The following is a 27146-nucleotide window of genomic DNA, read 5'->3' as shown; positions in this document are numbered from 1 at the left end:
ATGGCCGCTGCCATAGAGGATGCCGTGTTCAATGCTCTTCGCGGCCATCACAACGAGAACACAAAGCTGCCAGCACCGCGCATTATAAAAATCTACATAGCAAGCTTGAAAGATGGTAAGTTTGAGCCTAAACCAAACGCTATCTCACCAATGATGCTTTTGTAAAGTCTTTTGGTTAACGCTGAACACCGCGTATAATGCTTTAATTTAAAACACCGTATTTCTTTGCTGCCAGACTTCAAAGAAGAGCGCCGATTATTGCTGGAAGTGATTGGACCGGATCTACAATCGCTCTACGATGACAGACAAATCGAGGTAATCGATCCCGTTCCACCAATCCTCCCAATGGTGCAGCCATTTGTCAGCGTTGTTCCACTTTGCATACTTTTCACGCCGATTTGCTTCTCACCGACAGGTCGAAATAGTCGATTTCCACTTCGGAACTGGCAGCGATGGGTTGACGGCCGTGGACCTAGATCCGTACGTGCTCGAGGATCATCTGGACGAGATCGAAACGTGTCAATCCGTTTCGAAGAGCATATTTTTAATCGTAAGTAGCCGCCGGGTCGGTGTGATGACGACTCACAGCGTTTTCCAAGCGTTTTTCTTCCACTGCTTCGAGTTGACCCGTCACCAAGGATCAGCGTCACGAGCAGAAGGATTTCAGTTCTTTCGCCCTCCCTGGCGAGATTGATTCGTAATGGCATGTTTCTCTTCCGGACGATTGAATTGATTTATCAGCAAAACGAGCGCACTGGAGGAGGTTGCGTAAGCAGGGCTAGTGTGAAAAAAGTTAAAGCATTTCCTTTTTTCTCGGTCACTTTGTCGAAGCATCCCGGCGGATGGAAGCGAGAAAAGTGCTCCGTCACAAGTGGACTCGTAGATGAACCAGCAATAGCTAAGGCTATCGCACGGTTGAATGAGGTAGAATTTCGAACGAAATGAATATGCTTCCGTAATGATGATTTATGACTGGTACAAAATGGCAGCCCACAAGACATGGGGTCGTTTGTTTTCGTGCTTCCCGAGTGGCGTTAAAAAAGTAAGATGCATGCTCACCTGAGCGCGAATCCGCCCAGTCACGCTCTAAGCAGCATTTGAGAAAGTACCTTATTATGCGCGCTATAGCTGTCGTATGACTTGAGCTTGTTTAAGTCACAAAATCTGGCCAACAGTTGCACGAGTGAAACAATTTACAGTTCAAATGTACGACCAATCGACCGTCTAGGTTTCGTTTGATGTCGTTACGCCAGGCTGAGATGGGCGGCCGAGAGGTTATGAGTTTGTCTCCGCCGGCGTCACCGTCGTCGTTTATCAACGCTGCATGATGATTGGTATTTCCGGAACGTCTCTTACGTTTGTTTCGAACTTGGTCCATCCCTCCGACAACAGGTACTGCTCGGGTCACGTGTGGGCCATTTTTTACTGCCCACCAAACTCGACCCGTCCGTATTCGAGGCGCTTTCGAACGTATCTACCGAGCCCGAAAACCGATGCCTACGGAAATGGTACACCACGAGCTGCCCGGGGACGAACGGGCGGCGGACGCCACCGGTTGAGCAGGACACGGAAGGATGTTACTGGCTGGCCACGGACTACAGGTGGGTTGAATTCCATCTCGGTTTCTGGGTCGATATGATTTTTGCACTGTCTGTGTGTGTGTGTGTGTGTTTGTGACGGAAGGAAGAAGGCACGACGGATCGGACCGTGGACCGATGATGATGGATTGATTATTTTTATTGAGGACAGCGCAGGCTAGTGGCTCTGAAACCGATTGAAAATATTCTCAGCCTGCGGTCGTTGGTATTTTTGTTGATCAACGAAACGGAGACGCATCGTACCGTTTCTACGAGTTGCGATATTTACGAGGCGGAGATGGCATCTATTCTACAACCGGTGGATTTAGTAATAGGAGTCAAACAGATGAATTCAATTCATTTAATGGGGTCCGTTTCGCTCCGCGATTTTTGGAGCTCTGCACAAAAGTTTAATCGAATTTATTTATTAATAAACTCCAGCGGACGGATGTGGTCAAATAAAAAGAAAAGATGAATATGGTTTGAATAGAAAACAGGATCAAATGATTGCCGTTGACCGGAAGGCTCGAAGCAGATAAGCTTTTCAAGAAAACCATAGTCCTGCCCAGGTTGGCTTGCTGTCCTCGATGAAGGAAAATCTCAGGAAAATTGAAGTTGTTTGCTGTTCGGCTGGCAAAAGTAATCTGGCACTGGGTTAGGGTATTTAATTAACTTAGTCCGCAAGTAAGCCGCCCGCCGCCAGGACGACGAATCGATAGAATTGCAACAATTCGTTTGTGTTTGGTAAATGAAACTCAAACACTTTATCCCTACCTTTTGGCGTGGATGAAACCGAATCGAGTAGCCTCAGCTTACGTTTCCGGTTTGGAGCCAAGCCGAGTTTCTTTCTACGGTATCTGTGTGCGTGTGTGTGTGCGTACGATGGGGACCAACTTCGATTTGTATGCGTTCCTCGCACAGATCGGCAGTGACGTAATCCGGTTTGGTCGCGGGCCAAACGCAATGGACACACACTTTTATTAACCATCATTTTTCTGTTTCTTCCCCAAACGCAGGACGCTTGGCCGGGACGAGTGGGCCGCGGAAAGCGAGCAATTGCGGGTCCTGCTGGAGACGAAAATTGACGACATTCTTCGGGCGGCCCAGGGAACGAACGCGACCGCCACCGAAACGAACCTCGGCGAGCAGCAATTCTGTGATAATCTGAAACGACTGAAAACCAGAGCTATCGCACGGGAAATTGATAAGGGTTTAGGTAAGTGAATTGCAGCAGGCCGCATGCTTTGCTGTGGCCTTATGCGTACCTTATGCCTTGCATGACGACAATCTCCGGAGCGACACCTGGTGACGATGTTTGTGCCGTGCGATATTTTCTGAGCAATAGAGATCAGAACCTCTAACGTGCCAAGACCGGTTTCTGTGTTCGTTGTCGTATACATCCATGATATAGCAATAGATCGAGCAACACTTATATGAATATTGCACGAATCATGATAATACCGCACGCTTTAATTCGCTCGAAATGGATGCACAACAAGGTTAAAATGGTACCAACACCTATTCTATGGTCATCCTCTGTTCACTCTCAGCCCTCAGGTTGATGTATTAACGGCCGACCCGCGTAATTAATTTGTACCGATCCGGATTATCGCCGAATCATGCGTTCGCGTCACGTCGACAGGTTAATTGAGAGTTTGATGGAAATCAGTTGTTGTCGTTTTTCGCACAATGCACGAAACGTGTCCACTTAGTGTCCCCATTATGGCTCGGGTGCTCGATTAACTGGCCATATTATTGACCAGTGCTCGGTGCTTTCGCGTGGAGGATGCTGTAGTTGATAAGTGGCGCCTCGGGCGGCAATGGACCGCCATGGTACAGCCCGCAATGCCCCCGAGTTGACAATGAGAGGTTCCGACTTCGATCGATTCCGTTTCAACGCAATTGAGCCATAACGGTTCAACGGTTTGTTCGATTTATTTTTAGCCAATGTAAAAGAATAGCGCTAAAATGGTTGCTATTTCTGGTAGATTATTTTTAATGTTTCCTATGAAATTTGTTATTTAAAGAACGTACGGCAACATTGTTGCAATGGGCAGTTGCATGGCCAAAATCATCGGAGTCGCGGTGCGCAAAAACGGAAAAGTTTGCATGTCACTGAGCGAGGCGAAACTGTGTGTGTCCTACGAACGTTTAGCTTCATTTTGCGCCGTGAAAAAGGTTCATAAAATGCCCGATCTGGCCCATTCGCCCCTCATAAAAAATGCCCCTCACGAACGCAGAAAAGCGACCTAAATAAATAGATAATCAGCTCTGCTGCGTGGCACGCCATTAACCATTCATCCATCTTTTTCCGTGCCCTCTTCCACCATCTCGCTTACGTTTGCCTCCGCCTCGGCTCAGCAAGCTCTCCGGGGCGCATTTTGGCACTTTTTCGGCACTGGCAGAACCAACCGGACAACGGGTCCACCGGCAAGGACGACGCTGACGGTTCGAGCTCACCTGGAATCGAGCAAGTGGCGGCCAGGATAGTGGCAGCGTTACCGGCCAGCAATCAACAGACGCTAATGTAAGTAGCGCCCGCCGTTGGTGCGAACGGTGGTCCGTGGTTCTACCTGTTTATGACCCGCATCCTGCTCACTAAGGCTCGGGATCTGTTTTTTTTTGGTTTCCTTCATTCGCCATTCTTCGGTGACGTCAGAATGTGAAGCAAAAAAAAAAGACCAAACTGAATATTCATTTGCAAAGCATTCTGTTTGTTTTTCTGCTTTATATTTCTACGCTGGCCCGCTGGCATTTTCCGATATTTTCTCTCTGCGCGGATGTTTTCATTACCGTGGACCCGGGACCGGCACCGTGCAGCGTTGATTGGGCGGAAAATGGAATCGACCCGGAGCTGGAGTGCCACGATCTCTACCTGACTGGCTTTAGGAACAAAATGTTCGAAATGATGAAGGCTTCCATCGATCAGGACATGGCCAAGGACCCGAACGGGGGCAAGGGGCGCAAAAAAACCGTACAGGTGAGTGTGAATTGAACCGGGAGCCGCCAGCCGCAGCCCAATGAGTTTATGTTTTGCGAAACGGTGTGCTACTTTCGTATTATGTGGCCCATAATCCCCGGCGTGCTGCATTTTATCTACTCTGCTGCGTTGTGCTTTTTCCTGTTTGTTTTGGATTTTCACGGACAGCTTTTTGCAATGCAGCCGACACAGCACATTTTCGCCAGTAATCTTGGCAATGAACACGGATCGTGAGATTCAAAATGGAACACACACATCAATTTGTTCCAAGCGCGCACACGCATAAGCTTTCAAATATATTGTTTTCGTTTCTACGCAAATGGCTAAGAACAGTAACAAAGCATAGAATTTTAGCTAAATCATTGTTACTATACCGTTTAATGATTCCATCTTACACGATTTAAAATCATCTAACTCACAGTCGTTTGGCTTGCTAATGTGTTAACGTAATTGGGGAGTTTAGTGATAACGAACTGTACGTGGAAATTTTAATGCCAACATTCGTGTTAAGCATAAAGGGGATCAAGCCCTAGAAACGTACGTTGCGGAAGCAATTCGTTCCAATCGAGTCCTGGACCAATCAGGCAATGTAACCTTTCCGATAAATCGTTTTCCAATGAGTTCCGGAAAATCTGTCAATCCTACAGTATCTGGAACATATCGTTACATTGGCAGCAGCACATAGAAGAGGAGGTGCTTCCGTCGCATAGCTTCGTCATTACGCGTGGTCCCAGTGTGTGTGTGTGTGTGTGGAAGGAATGTACAATTCGGAACGCTATCAACAGATGCTCGGTGAAAATCTTTGGAAGTGTTAAGCCCAGTTTATCAGTAGGATTATGTGGCTGGCACGATTAGTCGCACGTATGGTGGAAAAGTGTGGTGTCGTTGAAAAATGGTTGGCGGAAAAACGGTTACGTATGACGAGCCGATTCCCGAGTAGCTGACAGGTTTAAGTTCTTTCAAAAGCCAGCATATTTGACCCGCGGGAACCCACGTTGATAGATTAAGGTGTTGGTGAAAGCAATCTATAGTAGCTTAGCTGAGATAAGTATAAAAATAAGTACATAACATACATAACAGGGGTGTGCGTTGAGATTGGGACTGTTAAAAAGATGATTGTACCTGTCGATTGGGACTTCCCAGTTTAGCGGTTCATTCATCATTACCTTGTTTTGACATCAGGTAAATGATTTCAGGTCACAAAAAAAAATATTTCGGTTTGCAACCCATCTTTGAAAGGGTTAGACCATGTCAACTTTTGTGCCTCAAAATGACGTTTCGCGGGAATTAGTTTTTCTACTTCTCTTGAAGAAAACTGCTTCGGAATCGCACCAAATGCTTGTCGGGACTTGTGTTTGGAAGATCGCAGTGCGTTAAGTGGTTTAAAAAAATTCAAAATGGCGATTTTGACTTTACAAAAAAAAGCCTTGAAGGACTTTAAAAAACGGACTTTCTGGTGGGACAGAAAGGTGTGGTGTTTCATAAGTTCCTAAAACCTGATGCAAACGTTAATTCCGATCGCTACTGACAACAAATGCCCTATTTGAACCATGCATTGATCGAAAACGACCAAAAAGCCGTTCCAGTTTCTTTAAATGGAGGCGCCTGGTGGCCCGTGGCAACAAGCACCAGGCGCCCCAAAAAAACAAAACTGTTTCAGGATACTAACAAATCACTTGGATGGGAGCTACTATCCCTCCCCGCGTTATTCCCCAAACTTGGCTCTTTCCGAATATCATTCATTTTCATCGATGGGACACGTATTGGCTGAACAGCCCTTCGTTTTTCTACGAGGAAGTCGAAATGGGATAACTAATTAGTTTACTTAAAAAGTCGACGAATTCTTTCGTCTGGGAATCCATGATTAAGCAGAAAGATAGCAGAAATGTATAGCTAGCGATGGCACATACTTTGAATAAAATAGAAAATCGCATTAAAATTTTATAAACATTTTTTTGTGTTAAAAACAGTCCCAATCTCAACGCACACCCCTGGTAAGTTGTGTGGCAAACTAGTCATGATACAAAAAGAGGCATTTTCATTAGTTCAGTCTTTATGCACGGATTTGTGGCATCGATGCCGTGTGAATGCTGGAACAAGTAGAAGCTAAATAACCAATATTTACTATATATTTATATTTATTAGCTTATAGTATTACTTTATCTAACCTTCCTTGCTTCGCTAGTAGCAACATAATCGATTATTTTTTTTCTACTATCGTTCAGGAAATATTTCACGAACACTCGACGCACATAATGAATTTGAATGAGCACCTGAGTGCAAACAAATACATCTCCTCCAAGGTTCCGGAGCGGATACGACAGAACGTACAGATGAACTTCCGTTCCGGCAGCCGACATCCGCCGTATTTCATTTACGGTGCTCACGGTAGCGGCAAGAGCACGCTCCTGTCGCACATCTACACGCAGCTAACGGGTTGGTTCGAGCACACCAAGGTTCACCGGGTCATACGGTACGCGTCCGCCACGCCACGGTCGGCCTACAACCTGGAGTTGCTGCGCGTCGTCTGTCAGCAGCTGGCCATCATCCTGAACATTCCCGAGGGCTACCTGCCGAAGGATGCGTCATTCGATCCGCTGTACATCAACAATTGGTTCCAGAACCTGCTGAAGCACTGCGAGGATCTGCACAACGAGATACTTTTCCTGTTCATCGACGATCTGCACCGGCTGCATCCGCTCGACTGCGACATCGTGGCCGCCCTCTCCTGGTTGCCGATCAGCCTGCCGTGGAACGTGTTCCTCGTGGTGAGCACCACCGTGCCGATCGAATTGCTGAAACTGACGCCGATGCAGAAGGAGCGCTTCAAATGCTCAGACTACTTTTTCGATCTCTCGCTGGAGCAAAACGAAACCCTAGTGCGGCGCTGGTCGAAAGCGGATCTTCGCTCCTCGACCACGACGACGACGGTGGAGAGTGCCCGGGCGTCGGCCGGTGCCGACCTAACCTTCGCCCAGTTCGTGAACGGAATGTTTGATGCCATGGAGCAGCGCTTCGGGGTGAAGGGTTTCAGCCGATTGGCCGTCTACATAACCTGCTCGGAGTACGGGTTGACCGAGACCGAGCTGCTGGAGCTGGTGATGCCGACTCAGGATGCCGACGTAGCCATCGATAGCCGCGAGGGAGATTTCAACTTTTCCACATTTCGCACGATTCGCAATCAAATGAGTATGTATGACTTTTGGCAAATTAGTGCGCGCCCCGCATGTTCGTGTCGTACTGACCTCGCCGTACCCCCGGACGCCGGTTCCCACACCGTTCCGTTCGCAGGACTTATACTGCGAGAGAAACTTATGTCCGGTAAGCTGCTGATTGTGTGGCGGCACAGCATATGTGCGGAGATAACGAGGGCACGCTACATGACGCCGGACATCACCCGTACCATCCACTCCGAGCTGGTGAACCTGTTCTTCCCTCCTGACACGGACGACAGCGAGGACATGTCGACCGCCCAGCACAGTCGAAAGTCGAGTGAGTACACGGTCCAACGGTGAAGGTGTATTGAGTGCATGAAGTTTCAATGGGTAGCGGGGGGGAGGCAACACAATGCACTGCCTGGTCTGGCCGGAAACTATAAAAAATGACGATGTCATCTGACATAATACCTCAACTGTTTCCTAATTTGAGACACTGTAATTATGTGTTGTATGCAAAGGCTCTCGATTCATTTGCCTTGACTACGATTTGAACCTGCAGGACGGTGTGCATCGGGATAACATTTAAGGATGATCATTTCCTTCACATATAATTAGTTGTGTCTCAACATATTTTTTTCCGTTTTGCCAATTGCGATTTTAAACAATAATCCTCTTTTATCTTTGAGTGCTTTCGAAACTACAGAACTTGTCCGTTTTTCGAGTCGAAAGACAGCTGGTAAACGTATATTTCACTACTCGGAGACTGGCAAAATGCGTCCTCGTCCTCGTCGAGTACTAGAACAAGGCACATTGTTAGCATCAACCAAGAGTAGTGCTATCAGAGGATATTTCTTATCGTGTATTCGGCTCTACGATTGTCTGCGAGGCAGTTGAAAGAAGCACTTGAATTTTCTTACCTTCGTGAAGAAAGAACTTGAATGTTTTCTCTTTGTCTGGCGCCTCTCATTGAGTCTGCTACGACAGCGAAGGCGGCAGAAGTTGAACTTTTCATTTTTATTGGCTTTAACAATAGACGAAACAATGGGTACGGGCATGAAAACTAGGTCCCTAGACACAGTTTCAATCTCCTCTAGCACAGCGCTTCTGCTAGTATCTACACGAAACAATAGGCGGAAGCTTTCGTTATTACGCCGAGCTAAACAAAATAGGAAAGTGCTGGGCCATTGTTTCGCACGGTTTTATGTTTCTGTTCGGTTTGATCCTCCATTCAAACGGAGTGACTCGCGGCAGGTGACTCGTTGCTGGTTTTCATTTTTTTTTATTCCCAGGTGTACTTTTAACACAAATGGAAACTGCTAAACAATAGTGTAAATGGTTAGAATTGATTACGGCTTAACCGGTATAGCAACAAAGCTGTGAATCGGCCCGTAACGGGGATGAAAAATTAAGTGTCGGATGTAGCTCATGAATCCATGCGTTAGCATCCTTTTACTAATGGTTCAGGTGATTAGGAACATTGTTTTATTTTCAGTTTCTAGATACGTCGTAATTTTCTCTATAATTGAACGAAACGTTTTTTTCTGGAATGAATACGAGGTTTGTTCAAAAAGTATCGCGACTTTTCAATTTCCGCGGGCTACGTATATCCGATTTCCGATGTTTTTGTGGCGTTGGATTGCTACACATGTCAGTGATTTTTTGGTGAAAAGTTGAAAATTTTTCAAAAATCAGTCAATTTTTGACAATTTTTTTAGTGTGCACGTGTCTTGGCCCATCGTCGATTTTTGTCTCTTCCAAAAAATGGATGGCAAAGAATCTTTATCAAATTTTGTATGAAAAACGAAATTAAGTACTCGGACGCAATCGAAATGTTGATTGTGGCTTATGGTGAAGCTTTTAAGACCAAAAGCATTGCTTATCGGTGTTTCAAATTTTTCTCAGTAGGCCGAGAAGATGTGAACGTCGAAAAGCCTACTTTGATCGATTGCGAACAGTTTTGCTTGCAGTTTTCTTCGATTGCAGGGTCGTGTTTCATCACGAGTTGTTGCCAAAGGGTAGAACGGTCAATAAGGAATATTACCTAAAAATTATGTGCAATTTGCGCGAAGCAATCCACCACAAACGTCTGGATTTGTGGAAAAACAAAAATTGGCTTTTGCGACACTGCTAACACATCGTTGTTTCTGCGCGAATTTTTGGCCAAAACAACACTCTAGTGATGCCAAAGCCACTTTATTCCCCAGATCTGGCCCCCTGTGACTTTTTTCTGTTTTTTCCTGTTTCCAAAACTTAAATTACCGCTTCGTGGTCAATTACTTTTGGAGTACACAAAAATCGACGATGAGTCAAAACACGCCCAAGCAAAACAGCTGTCCAAAATTTACTGATTACTCAAAATGGCCGAAATTTCTACCATAAGTCACTGACAAGTGTAGCAACCTAACGCCACAAAAACTTTGAAAATCGGATATACATAGTCCGCGGAAATTGAAAAGTCGCGATACTTTTTGAACAAACCTCGTACAGTGGAAAACTTAGAGGCTCTAGAAGACTGGTGTAATTTTGAAATTGTATGAACCATGAAAAGCCCCCTATGCCATTGAAAATAACGAAGGACACTGCGGTTCTGACGTGATCAGTGACGCTAAAGTATTAACTTGAAAATGACTAAGCCACATCTTCTATAACAGCCAGTAGGATATTGCCGAGTTCTGAGGGTAGCTTAATTATACAAAAAAGCCACCGCTGGGCAGAGGTATTGTAAGTCATGGTTAAGGACCGTCAACATGAAATTATCCCCGTGGCCAGATTTGCCGAAGCATCCGAGTGTCTTAACCATCTTTTAATGAACCGTAAAAGCGCTACGCGCCCTCTCAGTCAGTTCTCAGTCTGTTGCATGACCCCTAATACGGAGCTCTGGTTAGTTTATGTCACAGTATAATGTATACGCAATAACACCGGGGTGAAAAAAGCGATCATTTCGCGGCCTTTTAGGGTCATTTAGAGGTGTCATACTTTTTAAGATGTTCGATTATCGCACTGTGTTTGGGCGTTTGGCCGGAAGAAAGATGTTTCTTGGGCAGGGTCCCTTTTCTGAGCACAATGTACGTCCCGTTTCCTCCCTGCCAAAAGGCACCGTCGATGAATGTTTTTTTCCATTAATCACCGAGGCTTACATAAGAAAATTAGGTAACTGCCGGTCATGGTCGTTAGATTCAATTTTGTTCCGCCCGGTTTTAAGGCTGTCAGCAGCAGGGGTGGTGTGAGATAAGGTACCTTTTATCAAATAATCAGCTATCCGGTCCGTTTTTTGAGGTCGAAAAAGTGCCAACATTTAGCCACCATTTGGGGAGGTGAGTTAAAATGAATTGTGGAGAGCAAAGTTTTTGAGGTACAGCAAGACATATTGCAAGTAACGCCGAAATGGATTTCAATGGTTCCCGCGGGTAGTTTGGATGCCCTTCTGGTTATTCATGCAACAAGCCGAAGGTTTTGTGTGGTTCGAATTAAACTTCAACTTTATTAAACTCAACTTTCAACTTTATTAAACACGAGTCCATGTTGCATTATGTGACAATATTCACGAAACACCGTTCATGCAACTTCTGATTGAATCAAGCCACTTTAAAAACTCAATCAGAAAATTTAGGTCCTCGAAAACTTTCGTTCTCTTCCTTTTCTGCCAAGGTATGCAAACGCAACAGGACGACAACGTAACGCAAGTTTTGAGCCTTGGTCCGGACATCTCCTACAGCATACGGCACGTGGAGGAAGCGTGGCATCATCTGATTAAGTCGGAGGACACCAAAAAGCTCAAAGAGATTGCTGTGTGCAACTTCGACTTCCTGCTCGCCGCGGTAGGTTGTTGCAGGTTTACTTACTCCGTAGTAACCACAAGTAACTTCGTCACTATTATTGAAACATGCCATCCCCAGGTGCAAACGGTGTCCATAAGCTATTTGCGATGCCTAATCGAGCACGTTCGCTGCTACATCCTGGACAGAGACATCGAGCTGGTGTACTACACGATCCGGAAGTCGAGCGATGTACTGACCCGCGATCCGATGCAACTGGGGGCACAGGTACGAGCGCACGCTCTCTCTTTCTCTGGGTCACTGCAACTTCCGGCGTTGTTTCCCCCGCTTCGCAGCTTATATCCTGGTTGAAGTCAGTCTCGGCCCACGAAGGACCTCAGGCGCTGCTGAGTGTTACAGTGCAATCGGCGACAGCGTGGTGCGATGGGTACACCGTTCCGCTACTGGTGCCGCTAACTGGGTGGCTTCCGGTCCCGCTGCCCAGCCAAATACGATGCATGACCGTGCCGGGCCCGGGACCTGTCCGGTGCATCGCTGTATCACCGTCCAAGCAACACCTCATTCTATCGCCCAAGGTTGGCGATCCGCAAATGTGGCACATAATGAGCAATAACTTAGTGCACACATTCAAAGGTGAGTGAACGAAGTGCCATGATTTTAACACTACATACCAAATTAAATTGCATGAAACAGCTCCAAAGCAACAAACGGAACAGATAGGATGATAATTCAAATAGAAATCTTCTTAACAAACTTTATTTCCTGATTCGCTACATTTTACCGGAATCTCTCAATTGCTTTTCGGTTTCGTGAGAGAGAGAGAGAAAGAGAGAGAAAGAGAGAGAAAGAAAGAAGAGGGAGAGATAATCTTGCTAAAACATTCAAACGGCGGTTTAATTCAAAGATTTTCAGGCTCCTCTTGATAAAGCTATTTGCATAGTGTTTGTTTGTAGCTTTAATTTTTTTTGCCCTCTTGTGAAAGTTGTGAAGGGAATGAAAGTGAGGTTTCAATGGTTTTAATTAGAAGGACGGAAAGCATAGAACCAAGGCACGAGATACCTTGAATCTTTTCGACCCTGGGCAGAAGGTAAACCGCTCAAAGTAAACATAAGATGTACGTTCAAATCGTTCAGTGCGCAACGACAAGCGATCGAATTATGTTCGGTTCGGTTCGTTTGAAGGAGCACATGGATCGATGCTGGTCAAAATTAACAAAACGTCAATAATAGCATTTTTGTAAAGTAATAGATGGATGGGTCATTTACAGTCAATCTAGCAACTTAAACATTTATTATCCGTTAGATATCCGCCGATTTACGCCAGTCGACGTTGGCGCTACCGTGATCCGACTCGCGTCTGAACAGCGCTCGCTAACAGACGTGTTTTTGCCCGTGTCCGTGCGCAGACTTGATAAAAGAGAAAGGTGTATAGTGAGAGAGCAGTTTTTTCTCTCCTGACGGTACTCAATATATCTTTCCCTGCAAGCGATCAAAAAGCATGTAGCAGCATTTCAAAGGATTTTTGACGAAGCTAGCAAATTTCAGGAAGTAGAAACCTTTAAAAAGTGTGGAGTTAAAAGTTTTGTGTGAAGTGCGGTGTGAAATCAAAAACTCTACGGAAAAGTGCGTTTTGTTGTCCGGTTCCACGAATTCCTCCCGGGTCCCGTCATAGCGTCGTTTCAAAGAACCCGTGTGGGAGTTTCATATGTTGGATTTTAGGAAAAGAAACTATAAAGGCAGGGAATATAAAATGTGCAAAGATATAGGAACTCTTATAGGTACATGGCATTAAACGAGGGAAAAGTGCGAGGAACAAAGCAGTGTGCCTTCGTATTTATACGGGAGGAAAAACCTTTTGTATGTAAAAACTGAACATTCAAGTGCTTGAGAGTGAAGCGAGTACAGATAATAGTGACATTTAATTGGTATACAGTAATGAAAGTGTAGAAAATAGGAATGTACGAATGCTAGGCTATTACAGCTCAAAATCTCTATAATACAAAAGAAAAAAAAAAAACGTTCAAATCGTCGTTATGTTTTTTGTGTGCATGGATTTAGCATTCATTCGTTAATGAAAAAGTTTCACTGAAAAAAGGTACCAAATTTAGTTTTTGGTCGGGTTACTTTTTCGGAAGGAAGTTCCTTGCGTTAACAACCGTAGTGTCGTATTTATTTACCCATCCGTTGTTACTGTATTTAAAAAAAAATCACTTGTCAATAAGAGATTTCTATGACAAAACAGAGGTAGAATAAACGAAATAAAATATCATGACGTAGGAATAATACGACAATGGCAGAAAATAAGAGATGCAGGTATAGATAAGTAGAGGGAGTTTTCGGAAATACTTGGCATACTTTACATAAATTAAATGTTGATTAGCTTGTTTAGCTTGTTACTGACAGAGAAAGCATATTTGCTATTCTTTTCTACACTTCAGTGAACTGTCATGTATACTTTAGACACTTATGTCTATTTTGCGGCAAAGACAACGTATTTTATTGCTTTCAACACAAGATCAAATCAACGTACGTTTCACTTTCCATTTCTGTCTTTTGTGTAGGTCACACTGGTCCGGTTACGTACATGAAGGTCCAGTCGCAATATCTGGTCACGGCGTCCGAGGACACTTCCGTTATCGTCTGGGACATGAAAACGTTGGCAATAAAGCTGAGATTACGGTAAGCGTACAATGATGCATCTTTGTAGTAATACCAACAATGTAATGTACATTTTGGCGTTAAAACTGGCCTCAAAATGAACAACGATCCTATAGGAGCCTTCTGGTAGCTTTTAGAATATGCACAGCGTGTGATTTGCATGTTGCGCCCTGTGTTGGGGACAACTCGATCTTGTTACAATAGTTGGAACATGAAACCACACCGAAGCTGAGCATAGAACTTGGAAGAGCTGGGATATCGGCTATGCGACGACCATACCATGCGGTACCATTCCTTGACGCCGACATGCAAATGAAAGCACAATAAGTTTCTAGATCATCGTTCGAGCGTACGATTTATCACTCCCTGCGTTGTGTCATCAGCATTACCACATGTCTTGCCTTTCTGCCATACCCATAAATCAAACTTCCAGCGCTCAGAAGGGTACGGTCCTTCCGTTTTTTTGCATTTTCGTCCACCATAGGGCGAGGCGTGTTAGAAAAAAGGAGTCACGGTCATGTCAAAGGAATCCCACCAGTCCGGGGGGCGGTGGTGGGAAGGTGAAATTTGAGAAATTAATGAGTTTCTAACATGCTAAGGTGGCAAATCATCGACTCTCTCCTTTCCCGTGGTGCCCCGCTGCCGTTGTAAGGTGAAGAGCAAGGACCTAGAGCGCTCATCGCGCACGGTACGTGCGAGCAGCAATTGGTCGTGTCAGCAGGGATTTGAATGAGAAATCTAATTTGCATATTCGTTGCTGGCAAGGTATATTTTTGTTCCAAGAGCGGGACGCTTTGCGAAGGATTTGGTGCGTGAATTCGGTTTCTTCAGCCCTGTGAAGATGCGCAACAGCAAACATCTAACGAGGCCAATCGTGTCGAAGAAGGACAGATCGCTGTTAATGAAACGGTACCACGCTGGGTGCGGAAAGAAAACCCCCAATCTATGTTACTTTTCCAAGGCACGTATTAGTGTGTGTTCCTTACTGGAAATCGATAAAACCATGATAACGCAATTTGCGTACTTCAAAAAAAGTATGTTCATCGTATCGGTGGACGAAGGTGACTCTGAAATTGCGTTACAACCTCACAACCCAAATTCTCCTGAGTGATGCTTAGCAACGGTAACAGTAAAAAGCCGGTCCATAGACTGTCAACAGTATCCTTCACAAGCAGCCGCAGCAGGTACAATGATTGATTATTGAACTTCCGGCAAAGGTATACCCCAAATGGGTAGTAATGAGTAGAAAACACATTCGCTCAAGCAAACAACCGAAAACGAAGCATTACATTACCCAAAGCATTAGACTTGCGTCTAATCGATCCTGAACGTGTTCCTTCAAATAACAGTTTGGGGAATATGAAGTCGCCAAAGGAGATAATATCTAGGCAATATTTAACCTATTCTTTTTTTCTAGTTGAGTTGAGTTTAACCAGAATAATTTCAGAAGCTCATTCGGAACAACTCTTATCAGTAGTTGTAGTTCTCCCAATTTGCGAAGCGATTTCCGTCATATTTAAGCAATGTTTTCTTCAATTTCAGTAGTTCTTGAATCGCTTGAGCAAGACAAATTATTAACGCAATTATGATCGTTTCTTTTTCGAATTTGAATATCAATATTTTTGTGCGGGGTAAAACAGTTTCGCCAAAGAAATTAGGTTGAAAACACAACCCAAACGCAAAACGTGCCTGAGGTGACACAACGAATTGAGCGATTGAGATGAAAGCGATTGAGCGAACGATAAAAACCGTCTACTTTTACACGGAATGCATAATGAATTTTCCGGAAATTATGTGGAGTTTTCACATTTCCGGTTTAACGAATACATTAGAATCGATATTGAATAAATTCTCTCCTTCATATATTCGTTTTAAATGAATGGTCATGAGTAAGGTATATGATATATAAATAAAGAAAACACAGAGTAAGTCCTCTGCTGTTTTGGCCGTCGATAAAAGCAAATTTTCAGAAGAGAAATAAGGTTTAAAAAAATGAGAAAAAGTATGACGCTACTACATATTGATGATATTGATTGATATTGATGTTGAGATTATATTTGTTGTTGAACCTGAGTCAATGGTCAGTCAGTAAGAGCTATACCATCCGGACAGCTGCCAGTATTGAGCAGTAATAATTGTTGTGAATTGCGTCAATAATCAAAAAGCATATTATGTTGCCTTCTAATTTGACATTTCCTCTTTATGTTACACTTTAAGGGCAACGTTTTATTGCTCTTTGCCAAATATAAATACAAAACTAAATCTAAACGAACGGTGTACCACTCTCCAGTGGAGATTCTTAATTTTGTGCATGATGATGAAAAATCACGTCTGGTGGCAAATTTTGGCCTTTAACCCTTTAATTCGACGAACCCTGCGAAGGCGGCCAAAGTAGCTAAAAGTGAAAAATCTTTAGAAAATATCGCCACATGTGCTACATGCCTCGTAAAAGGAGCGAAAAATCGACTCACAAACCTTCCGTGCAGATGGGCGCTGTTTGTGATGCAAATGCCGGGCACTTTTGGCCGGTTTTAGTTTTCTTTTCGCCGTATTTTGCCAGTACAGAGCAAGGATTAAGGGCAGGATGATGAAGAATACGACACAGAACGACAGAATAGCCGCCGTCCTTTGCGGGATGTAAAAGGGATGCCTGGGGTCGGCCGTGCTCTAGACGGCGAACTATTCGCAAGGAGTGGCGCAGCTTTGTTGTGCCACGATTGTCGGTCGCCTTGACCGAGTCACAAAAGAGCCTTTAGCATATTCAATGTTCCTTGGGTATGACATCATCTGCCAGCGATGTCGGGCAGGTCGGGGCGTCGGAGCACGCTGTGTTCCATTTGCATTGATAAGCCCCAGCGTACTCCCCTTCGGTTAGTGGCCCATATTTTACAGCAGATGGCGAGGCGATGCAGCCTGTGACTCCGGCTCGTTCCCGTTCTCGTCAGAATATTAAGTTTTCAATTAACATCGCCACGACGGAAAATGGTAATTTCATTTTATCATTTGTAGTCTTGCGCCATCGTTCTAGGCTTATGGCAGGTCGATGTGATGGGGGCAAAAGTGGCCAACAAAAGGGCAGAAATTGGGATACTATTCAAGCTAGAAGAAAGTATACTATACTGAAATTAACAGTAGTCATTCGAAGTTGCTAATAACTTTGAGAGCTGAGAACAATTTTGAACTTTTAAAATATGAATGATGAACGTTTTTTGTATTGATTGACAAAAACCATCCGTTCATAATCTTTTGATGAAATTAAAACGTCCCTCGTAAACGTGTCTCGAGCCTGACAACGGCCAATTCCAACCAACGGAAGAACTTCGTAAATTAGTATAAGTAATAAGGCAAGCTCAACGTACGCCACTATGCACGACAATAAGCTGAAGGACACTTTAAATCACGCATTGCTCTTGACTTTTTCTGACAGAGAACACATTGCTCCTGCCTTATGCGCGACTCTAGCTCTGGACAACAAGTACTTTATCAGTGGAAGCGACGACTCGAGCATTATCGTAGCCCTGTTCGACGGCGGAAAATTTGTAAGACATTTAATGGCGTTGAATAAATCACGCGATCGTGCCTTTCGTGGTTTGTGCGCAAAATTGTACAGGTTGGCTTCCGTGTTTCCGTTCTCGATTAGGTGACAAAGATAGATCATCACCGTGGGCCAGTGACGGCGCTCCATGTGAGCTACCCGAGCGAGGTCTTGGTCTCGTCCAGTCACGATGCAACCGTTTGCCTGTGGTCGTTGGAAAACTTCTCGCTGCTGAACTGCATTCAGCTCTCACAGCCGGTACTGAACACCCAGATTTCATGTGATTCCGTAAGTATTTGGGAGTACCCTGTCCACAAGCGCCAGCCCACAGCCCGGGCAGATAGCCCAAAGAGCCGTCGACTTTCTGACCGCAAACACTTTGTTCCTATGTTTTCTATCATTCCACCGTCTCATCATCGTCGGGGTCTCCGTAGACTTTTCTGCTGGTGCACTGCGCGGACAACGGTCTGTATCTTCGCTCGCTGACCACCGGGACCGACCTGCACGCTCTGAAAGGGCACAAATCGAAGGTAAGCAGCTTACGGGTGGCACTAATCCTATAAACGGAAATTACGTGGAAAACTTTCATCTCGCGTCGCGTGAGTAAAAAGCGCAAAAATACGGAACATCGGAGAGTAACACAAACTCACCAATAAGTCGCCCCCAAATGCGGGCGGCTATCGGGGAACGTTTTTGATTTCCTTGGCTGACTCGTCGTTCGCTGCCGACTGGAACGATTCGACTATGCTGAGCAAGAAGTTGATGCGATAAAAAGTGCAGTGACTTATTATTGATGGTTGGCACAGATTGTATCGAAATCGGAGCCTTCGGAAGTGAAAGTTTTATGCTTTTCTCCGGACCGTAGGGCCAGAGTTAACGCTGTTTGATTGCGATAGCCGTGGGTAGTAGTGAAACTGTAGGTAGCAAAATGAAATCGAAATTTGAGTTTCAATTTATTCAATTAATGATGTGATGAAAAGTAGTTTTCAATACTGTACTAGAGAAGTAATACCCCAATAGTAGATCTCCGGTTGACTCGTGATCAATTCTTGTTCGTTTTTGCACAACAGACGATAACGGTCTAATTATGCAGATAGAAATCACGTTTCCAGATGTTATTAATCTTCTCACTTTATGCTTTATGCACTTCTCGAGATGCTTTGGATTTGATATACCAAGGCACGTTTTTACTAGGTCTAAGACTTGAGAACCGGACTGTTAAAAAGCTGGCTGTACCTGCCGATTGGGACTTCCCAGTTTTGCTGTTCATTCATCATTACCTTGTTTCGACATCAGATAAATGATTTCAGGTCGAAAAATAAATTACTTCGGTGTGCAACCCATCATTGAAAGGGTTAAACTATGTCAACTTTTGTGCCTGAAAATGACGTTTTGCGGGAATTATTATTTTTCTGCTTCTCTTGAAGAAAACTGCTTCAGAATCACACCAAATGCTTGTCGGGACTTGTGTTTGGAAGATCGCAATGCTTTAACTGGTTTAAAAAAATTCAAAATGGCGATTTTGACTTTACAAAAAAATGCGTCCAAGGACTCCAAAAAACGGACTTTCTGATGGGACAGAAAGGTGTGGTGTTTCACAAGCTCCTACAACCTGATGAAAACGTTAATTCCTATTGCTACTGACAACAAATGATCAATTTGAACCCTGCATTGATCGAAAACGACCAAAAAGCCGTTACTGTTTTCTACAATGGAGGCGCCTGGTGGCCCGTGGCGCCTAGCACCAGGCGCCCCAAAAAACAAAACTGTTTCAGGATACTATCAAATCACTTGGATGGGAGCTGCTGACCCTCCCCGCGTTATTCACCAGACTTGGTTCTTTCCGAATATCAATCATTTTCATCGATGGGACACGTATTGGCTGAGCAGCCCTTCGTTTTTCTACGAGGTAGTCGAAATAGGATGACTAATTAGTTTACTTAAAAAGTCGAAGAATTCTTTCGTCTGGGAATCCATGATTTAACAGAGAGATGGGAGAAATGTATAGCTAGCGATAGCACATACTTTGAATAAAATGGAAAATCGCATTAAAATTTTATAAACGTTTTTTGTGTGTTAAAAACAGTCCGGTTCTCAACTCTTAGACCTAGTATATTTAGCAAAATTGATATAATTATATTATTCAGGAAACGTTCTATTTAGTCAAGCTGGATCGATCAGCATTAACGATTAATTATTAATTCTTACACTTTACACATGGAAAGGTTGAATTTGGTTTGGAAAAGGTGAAAAAGCACTTTGAAATAGTCGGTAGCCTAACACTTTTCACAAACATTTCAGATTCTACAATTACAACTTTCACGAAATTGCCCAATCACATGCGCACAGCCTACAAAAACCAACAACAAAAAAATACAGTAAATTACAAGAAAAATGGTTGATCACAACCACGGCAATATGCTGCGCACGTTTCGATGCGGCGTGAAAAAGTTTCTGACGTTGACACACATTGAGCGCTGCGTCACATCGGAACTATCGGAAACCGATCAAAACGTCAACACCAGCGCCGTGATTGTTTTCGCCTGTCTTTTCCAATAAATATGCACGATTATGAGCAGCTTACGGCTGACGGGCAGAGACGAATCAATGGCGCACCGCAAGTGGGTTGCGGTTTGATTCCGATTCCGGTATAAATGACAAATCAATTCGTCACTCCAACGCCGCGATGACATTCCGTTCCGTTGGCTTTTGAAACACAACCGGAAACTCACTGTCTCTCCGCCTTTCTCTCTCACACACACACACTTTCGGGGACAGTATTCATCTCCGTGTGTCACATTTCAGCAATCAAAGGATGCTCTTCATGTTCCGGGTGGCGGTGTAGTGCCGCCACAAAATGTGGCACCTTCGTCAGCCTTGCAAGCAGCTCTGCGTGGAGTCGTTCCTTTCGTTCGCAGCGCGTGTGACATCCAGGAATGGATCCAATTTGAATCACGGAATCAGCGAACCCCGACATGGTTACCGATTCCGACCTGAAAGTGGTCCTTTCCGCGTCCTTGCGTTGTACGCGGGGCAGACATTGCGCCGGGTGATGTCTCGAAATCGGATTTAAATGTTATTTCGTGGTGGAAGTGTGAGCAAAACAATGGCAAGTAAAAGTACGTCTCCAAACCCGGGGTTTCTCTAGACGAATCTCGACTTCCGTTGTGAGCGCTGGCCGGGCCAGGGCCCGGGTGGGTCGCTCCGCTTGCTTAGTGCTTTCCGCTGAACTTATTAACTTTGACTCGATCGATCTGAGACTCGAGAGTCGAGCCCAAGAAGGGTAGCGTGAGAGATTGAATTTCACCGCTCGCCGGTGTGTATTATGGGGTTTCGGGAAGGAACTTGGTGCGAATGTGAAAAAAGGCTCAACGTGGATATTAAAGCGCACCGTACCGTGAAGCTCCGCTGCGGCGCAAGGCTTTGCGGAAATTGGATGCTTCGAGTGTTGCCAAAGTGCTAAGATGCACGATTTCCATGCTGTCATAGGCAGGATACCGGTACAGGCGTCTGAAAGCCTTTCCTGGTCCTGGTCCGGTATTGTCACTGTCGTCGGAATGCGAAAAAAACGCCAGGGAGAGGGTGCGCCAATGTGATATGCTTGCCAAAAAGGGAATTAATGTTTGTCCCTGAGCGTCAACTGATAGGGTTCCGGATAGTGGTTCTGGAAGACGCATGAGATGGATCATCTGACATGCACGACATGCGAATTGTCCATGAAAGTAATCCAATTCTTAATGAACTGGCCGTTCTTAGGTCATCGACCATGTATTCGGGTTTTGTTTTTTTATTAACTCATGATGATGTCCGTATTCCTCAAATTCGCATCTGGGCGTAAGAAATGGCTGGGTTTCTCAAATCTTAACTAATTTCATTACCTAAGCCAATTCAAGCGGATAGTGAATTCTACACGCCAGTGACACCAACCCAGCATCAAATTTGAATAATAACAAACCTTTTTTTGTCTTTTAAAAATAATTTTAAAATTTCATCGGCGGCGGATACGTCTGTCGAAACCTTTTATTTAAACTTCAAAATATTATTCCGTTCAATATTCAATAAAGAACAATATTATTTAAAAAAATTCCGTTCAATATTTTGTTTAAGATATTTCAGATGGTCCAATTTGTGTCAAATATGCACCGTATTGTTGGAAAATTTTGTTGCCATTTTAAAAGTAGCTTTATAATGCCTCTCTTATAAAAATCTTTTCTTTCTCTCTTTTATAGTTATAGTTATAGAAGAATGCCTCTATTATAGAAGTTTCAGGTCAATCGCTAGTTTCAAACGGCCCAATTGTTGACAATAGAGATCTGGATTTAGTGTTTGTCCGTACGGAAGCTAAAGGCCCGTTTACACGTAACGATATATCTGAACGATGCCTTGTATGAGACCAATCGTAACGATATATCGTTACGTGTAGACAGCAAAATAGTACCAATTTGCTTGTTTACGACCATAGTTTCAGATCAAAAAAATCTAATGCGTCGAGCATCAATTTCGGTCCGTTGGATCCAATCTCCATACATGTGTGCGTGTGCTGACGGTGGATATACATGTGTGCCTGTGTTGATTGTTGTTTTGGCATGTTGTTTTGAATGTTTTTAAAGCAAAAGTTTAACGTGAGAATAATGGCTTCGCTTTAAAAGCCATTTCCTCGACCACTGGGACTGATAAGTACTCTTGGCACGTTCTATTTTTTACTTTTAACCGAAACGCACAATGCCAAGAGAAACCAATACAGTGTTACTTCCATGGCTGTCATTGCAAATCGAAACGATACATCGTGGCGTGTAGACGCTCCACCTTGGCTACGATATATCGTTACGATTAATCTGATACAAGGCATTGTTCAGATATATCGTAGCGTGTGAACGGGCCTTAATACTCATTCTGAAATTCATAATAAATGATTCCCTTCAAGCCTCACCAAATGCACAGTAGGCCTCGATCGTTTTCGCATAATATTGTCGTATGTATCCCATTTCTCTTCTCCATTTAAGAAATAGATCGATTCCGTTCCGTTTGGCTAAAACTGCGCAACTTGAAATTTGATCCATCACGTCTTTTGTGCTGATTCGTGTGGCACCCAAACATCGAGCTTCTTTGTGAATCCTGCTTTGTGCAAATGGCTTAAAACTGTTTGATGGTTATTCTTTAGCTCCTGACCAATCTTCTGATTACTAACATACCGATCAACTTTGCTTATTTCTGTGATTTTATCGACATTTTCAACGACGGGTCTGCCGACAAAAAACAAAAAACGGTAAAAGCATTTTCTGAATTGTGAAGTCATCTTGATAAGGAGCATTTACTTGAAATTGTTTGAGCCATTCTTTACGAGGAATCGATCACTACAGCCATCCACCGAGAAAATAATGGATTTCTTTTTAGACAACCTAATATAATTTTTGTAAAGTTTGAAGAATCATTAAACTGTCTTCACAAAAATCATAACCTGAGTGAGTCCTTAATAACATACTTTATCTGGCAAAAACACACACGGGGTTAAAAATCAATCTGAACATCTTCCTCATGGATGCTCTTAAGAGGGTTTTATCATTTTTGGAATATGTCTCAGATGCGTATTCGAGTACTAGGATTATGACGATTCTGTGTAATCCCAGCTTGGACCACCTCGACACGAGATGTGAGCGAAATAGTCTTTGTTATTATTGCAGATATAAGACAGATTCATCAAAATGATTGTGTGATTGCATATGTGTTTCCGATTCATCCAAAGATCCGTTAGATATGCTTCGTCCAACTCACGTAGCAAATATCCCGAGACATGTAAATATCGTTCCTCGAGTCCGAATTGTGTTGTCTGTCTATTATTATACAATTTAGTTTCACATTAGTAATTCAAACAGAATTAGGAAAATAATAAATGACGTTCGAAGTTGAGACCTGAAAATGACTGATGACTGTTTCGACCGGCAAGCAAGTAAGCAGTTCTACGAAACTTTCACTTCCATCCACAAACCGCTCTACAGGGTCGATTGGCTGGGTCGGGCTTAAGGTTAGTTGCTATTCAAATGTACGCAGGTGCCGTTAAACGACTCCCCGTCAGGCAGACGAACCCCGGTCCCGGTCAGATTAAGACACGGGGGTTAAACTGTTCAGCCCATTGTTTTGTGCAAAGGATGCGGACTGCGAACGATAATACGCTGCGACCGCAAACCGCAAGGATTTCGAGGATTGGCCAAGTGTGGGGCCGTTTGCACCGGGAACGGTTATGGGCCATGTTCGTGGGGGATTATTAAAGGGTTTGATTTTAATTTGATTGCTTTTGCTTTTCACTGACTGGCACTGACTTGCTGGCTGAGTTTGCCGTCGCCGTCTCGTGCAGTAGCTGTGCCTCCAATGGGGGTTCTTTCATTCATGCTTCTTTTGTAACGTACGAAGGACTCGCGCAGGATACGTTGAGTCGAATGATGCTCGTCGACATGGAAATGTAATGGAATGCGTTTCGATTGCCAGGTACGAGCGCTCTGCATTGCGATGGACAGCCAGAGGGCCATCGTCGGCAGTGAGGATACGCGAGCGCTGATCTTCGATATGCACTCGGGGCGCATCATACGCTCGCTGCCCCCGAACCCAGGCGCCGTGACGGCCGTGTACGTGATGGAAAAGGACGACTACCTGATCACTGCGGGTGGCAACAAGATCACCTTCTACTCATTCCGCAACGAAGATTCCATCGTCAATTTCTACCCGAAGAAGAAGAAAACGCTCAAAAAGTTCCACCGCAACCGGTTGGCGCTCCAGTCGACGTCCAGCCCGGTGCTGTGCTTCGACCTGTCCCGCGACTCCACGATGGCCGCGGTGGCCTCGAGTCGCTGCGTGCAGATCTGGCAGCTGAACTCGCCGGAGCTGACCAGCATCCTCGAGGGCCACACGGCCACCGTGACGTGCGTCGGCTTCGCCCCGAACTGCGAGCTGGTTGCGTCCGGCTCGGAGGACAAGTCGGTGAACGTGTGGAGCCTGGCGCTCGGCACGGTCACCACCACCTTCAAGGGCCACAACACGTCCATTACGTCGGCCATCACGTTCATGATGGACTCGCGGCGCATCATTTCCGCCGACCGGGACGGCTGTCTGTACGTGTGGGTCGCGGACTCCGGCATCGTGCTGCAGAGCGTCCAGGGCCCGCACAAGTGCCTGTCGGTGACGAACAACATGAAGTTTGCGGTTTGCACCAACGGCGACCACAGTCTGCGGATTTGGTCGCTGACGCGCGAGGACGAGAAGTACACGGTGTCGCACTCGGACGAGATCACGTGCTTCGTCATCACGGCCGATTCGCTGTACACCATCACCGGGTCGCGTGACATGTCGCTCAAGGTGTGGCAGACGACGGGCGGCAAACTGGCGCAGGTGCTGGTCGGGCACACGGATGCGGTCAGCTGCGTGGCGGTGTCCGTCACCACCAAGAGTCAGGTCATTTCCGGCTCGAAGGACTCGAACCTCATCATCTGGGACATACACACCGGCGAGGAGATCCACACGCTGGCCGGCCACCTGGGCCCGGTGACGTGCGTGAAGGTGTCGGCCGACGGAACGACGGCCGTATCCGGCAGCGACGACAAAACGCTGATCGTGTGGGAGATCAAGCGCGGCCTGGCGCTGACCTCGCTCCAGCTGCACGTGCAGTTCACCCGGTTCGACATCAGCCAGGAGTGTTCGCGCATCGTCGTCCAGCTGGTGGACAGCTCCTGCCTGCCCATCATCTGCCTGCACAATTCCCCCGCCAGCTACATCAAGCTGCCGACCTACTCGGCGCCGGCGCGCGACGTGGAAGACTTGCGGCCGGCCGGACCGAAACGGCCGGCACGGCGGCTGCTCAAGAAGGAGGTGTCGCTCGATACGTACACCTGGCAGAAGAAGTACGCCCATCTGACGTCCTCTGTCATGATGGCACAGGTTGACGAGCGGCTGAAGCGCCGCTTCTCCGTGTCCGCCAGCATGGAGGAGATCTCGAAGCTGGCCGAGGCGAAGAACGTGGAGTCGCAGGCCAACCTTGGCCCCGAGCAGGCGGCCCTCGCTCAGTCGCAGCACTTTGACCAGCTGGAGGCCCTCTGGAACAAGCGATCCCCACCACGGCGCCGACTGAATGCGGTAAGTAGCGCCGACTCCGACCACACCACCTTCCGACAACTAATCCGACTCCAATCCATGCTCATTTCCGTGTCCGTTTCGCTAAAGTCACTGTCACGCCAATCGTCGCTGGTCGAGGACCGGATCGACTCGTCGGACGAGGACGAGTTTCAGGAGGAACGCGCAGGTATGTCGAAGAAGGTAGCCCTCCATCAGGCCGCGTCGCGTCCCTTTTCGCTTTCGGTAGATGCATGGAACTGTTCAAGTCTATACTCCTCAACCACCTCTTCTGCCACCGCCAACACCCAGTACAACCAACCGTACCATCACCAGTGGTACCAGTGCCACCACCAGCATCAGCATCAGCCCGACTTGCTGCGCGAGGTGCTGTTGCTCAAGAAGCAGTACTCGGTGCCAGCGGCGGGCAGCGGCGTCGATTCGGGCGAAACCGCTGACGCCACGCTCAAGCTGTCCTCTACGCAAACGGATATGCAGGCCCTGTTTCGGCACTGTACCTTCGGTACGCTCAGCTGCCACTCGCGCCGCCGACAGTCGAGCCCGGAAAGCGATCAGTATCACGTCCGCCGACGCCGCCGGTCTCGCTCGATCGACAATCTCAGCCACGAGATGGCGGCGATGTGTGTCAAAAAGTATAAGCGTAACTCCATTTCTCGATCGTGTCGCATGCAGTGAGCTTGAACGCTGTTGCTGCCGCTGCCTATGCCCTTATGCTCGCCCTTAGCTTGGACGTTTGTGCTATCTGAGAGCAAAGCTTCATGACCGTACAGATCTTCTATTGATACGCTCGAGTCAATTGGTAGGGACACGGAACGAAAAAAATTGGCTATCTAACCGTGCATGTCGCTTCGGCCCATAAGCACCATCGGCCCAAGTCGGCCATAGGAAGGTTGGCGAGAGGGTTTGCTACTTGGAATTGGTGCCTCCTCCTTGGTGCTCCGTTGGACCTACGCTTTGCTATCTCTACTTTGCTTGTTTTTCTTCTAACTTACTACCTTTCTGCAGATTCCGATCTACCACCGTCATTCTAGTCAATTTGTTACTCAGCACTTGGTCTCTCTACCGTAGCTAGAAGTTTACAGTCCCGTAGAATCACTGCTTTCCCAATTACTCTCCATGGACGTTAAAACTAGCGATTACTAGTGTTCTTTCGATTAGTGTGTCGAGTTTATAGCATGTGTAGCACACCTTTCAACCTCTAGCGTACTCTCTAGAGAGCGTTGCAGCATTTCTTCGATTGGCCTAGCCTTCGGTGCTTTACGTAAGTAGTATTCAAACAGTTATTCTCCTTTTCCATTTACTGCATTTTCAAAGCTCGCTCGTCTTTGACCATTCTGTTCACTTT

At 45.6% G+C, this 27146-nt stretch overlaps 1 protein-coding gene across 1 annotated transcript; it reads left to right on the top strand.

Moving 5' to 3' along the window:
* On the top strand, positions 1–26476 carry LOC128278958 (protein qui-1). Its single transcript, XM_053017681.1, has 18 exons — positions 1–115; positions 236–315; positions 416–550; positions 1393–1601; positions 2594–2793; positions 3939–4104; positions 4398–4557; positions 6783–7746; positions 7849–8049; positions 11364–11533; positions 11612–11758; positions 11827–12124; positions 14052–14169; positions 17576–17687; positions 17789–17971; positions 18118–18213; positions 24167–25804; positions 25892–26476. The coding sequence occupies exons 1-18, from the start codon at positions 1–3 to the stop codon at positions 26474–26476; spliced, it is 5577 nt and encodes a 1858-aa protein (XP_052873641.1).
* Positions 26477–27146: the final 670 nt, after the last annotated feature.

This window comes from Anopheles cruzii, chromosome 2, assembly GCF_943734635.1.
Source record: "Anopheles cruzii chromosome 2, idAnoCruzAS_RS32_06, whole genome shotgun sequence".
NCBI lineage: Eukaryota > Metazoa > Arthropoda > Insecta > Diptera > Culicidae > Anopheles > Anopheles cruzii.
This window is presented reverse-complemented; position numbering and strand designations above follow the sequence as displayed.

Coding starts and splice junctions, on each gene's coding strand:
- LOC128278958 (XM_053017681.1), top strand. CDS start 1: ATGGCCGCTGCCATAGAGGATGCCGTGTTCAATGCTCTTCGCGGCCAT. Junction 4,558..6,782: donor GGCGCAAAAAAACCGTACAG/GTGAGTGTGAAT, acceptor ACTATCGTTCAG/GAAATATTTCACGAACACTC. Junction 11,759..11,826: donor CGATGCAACTGGGGGCACAG/GTACGAGCGCAC, acceptor CCCGCTTCGCAG/CTTATATCCTGGTTGAAGTC.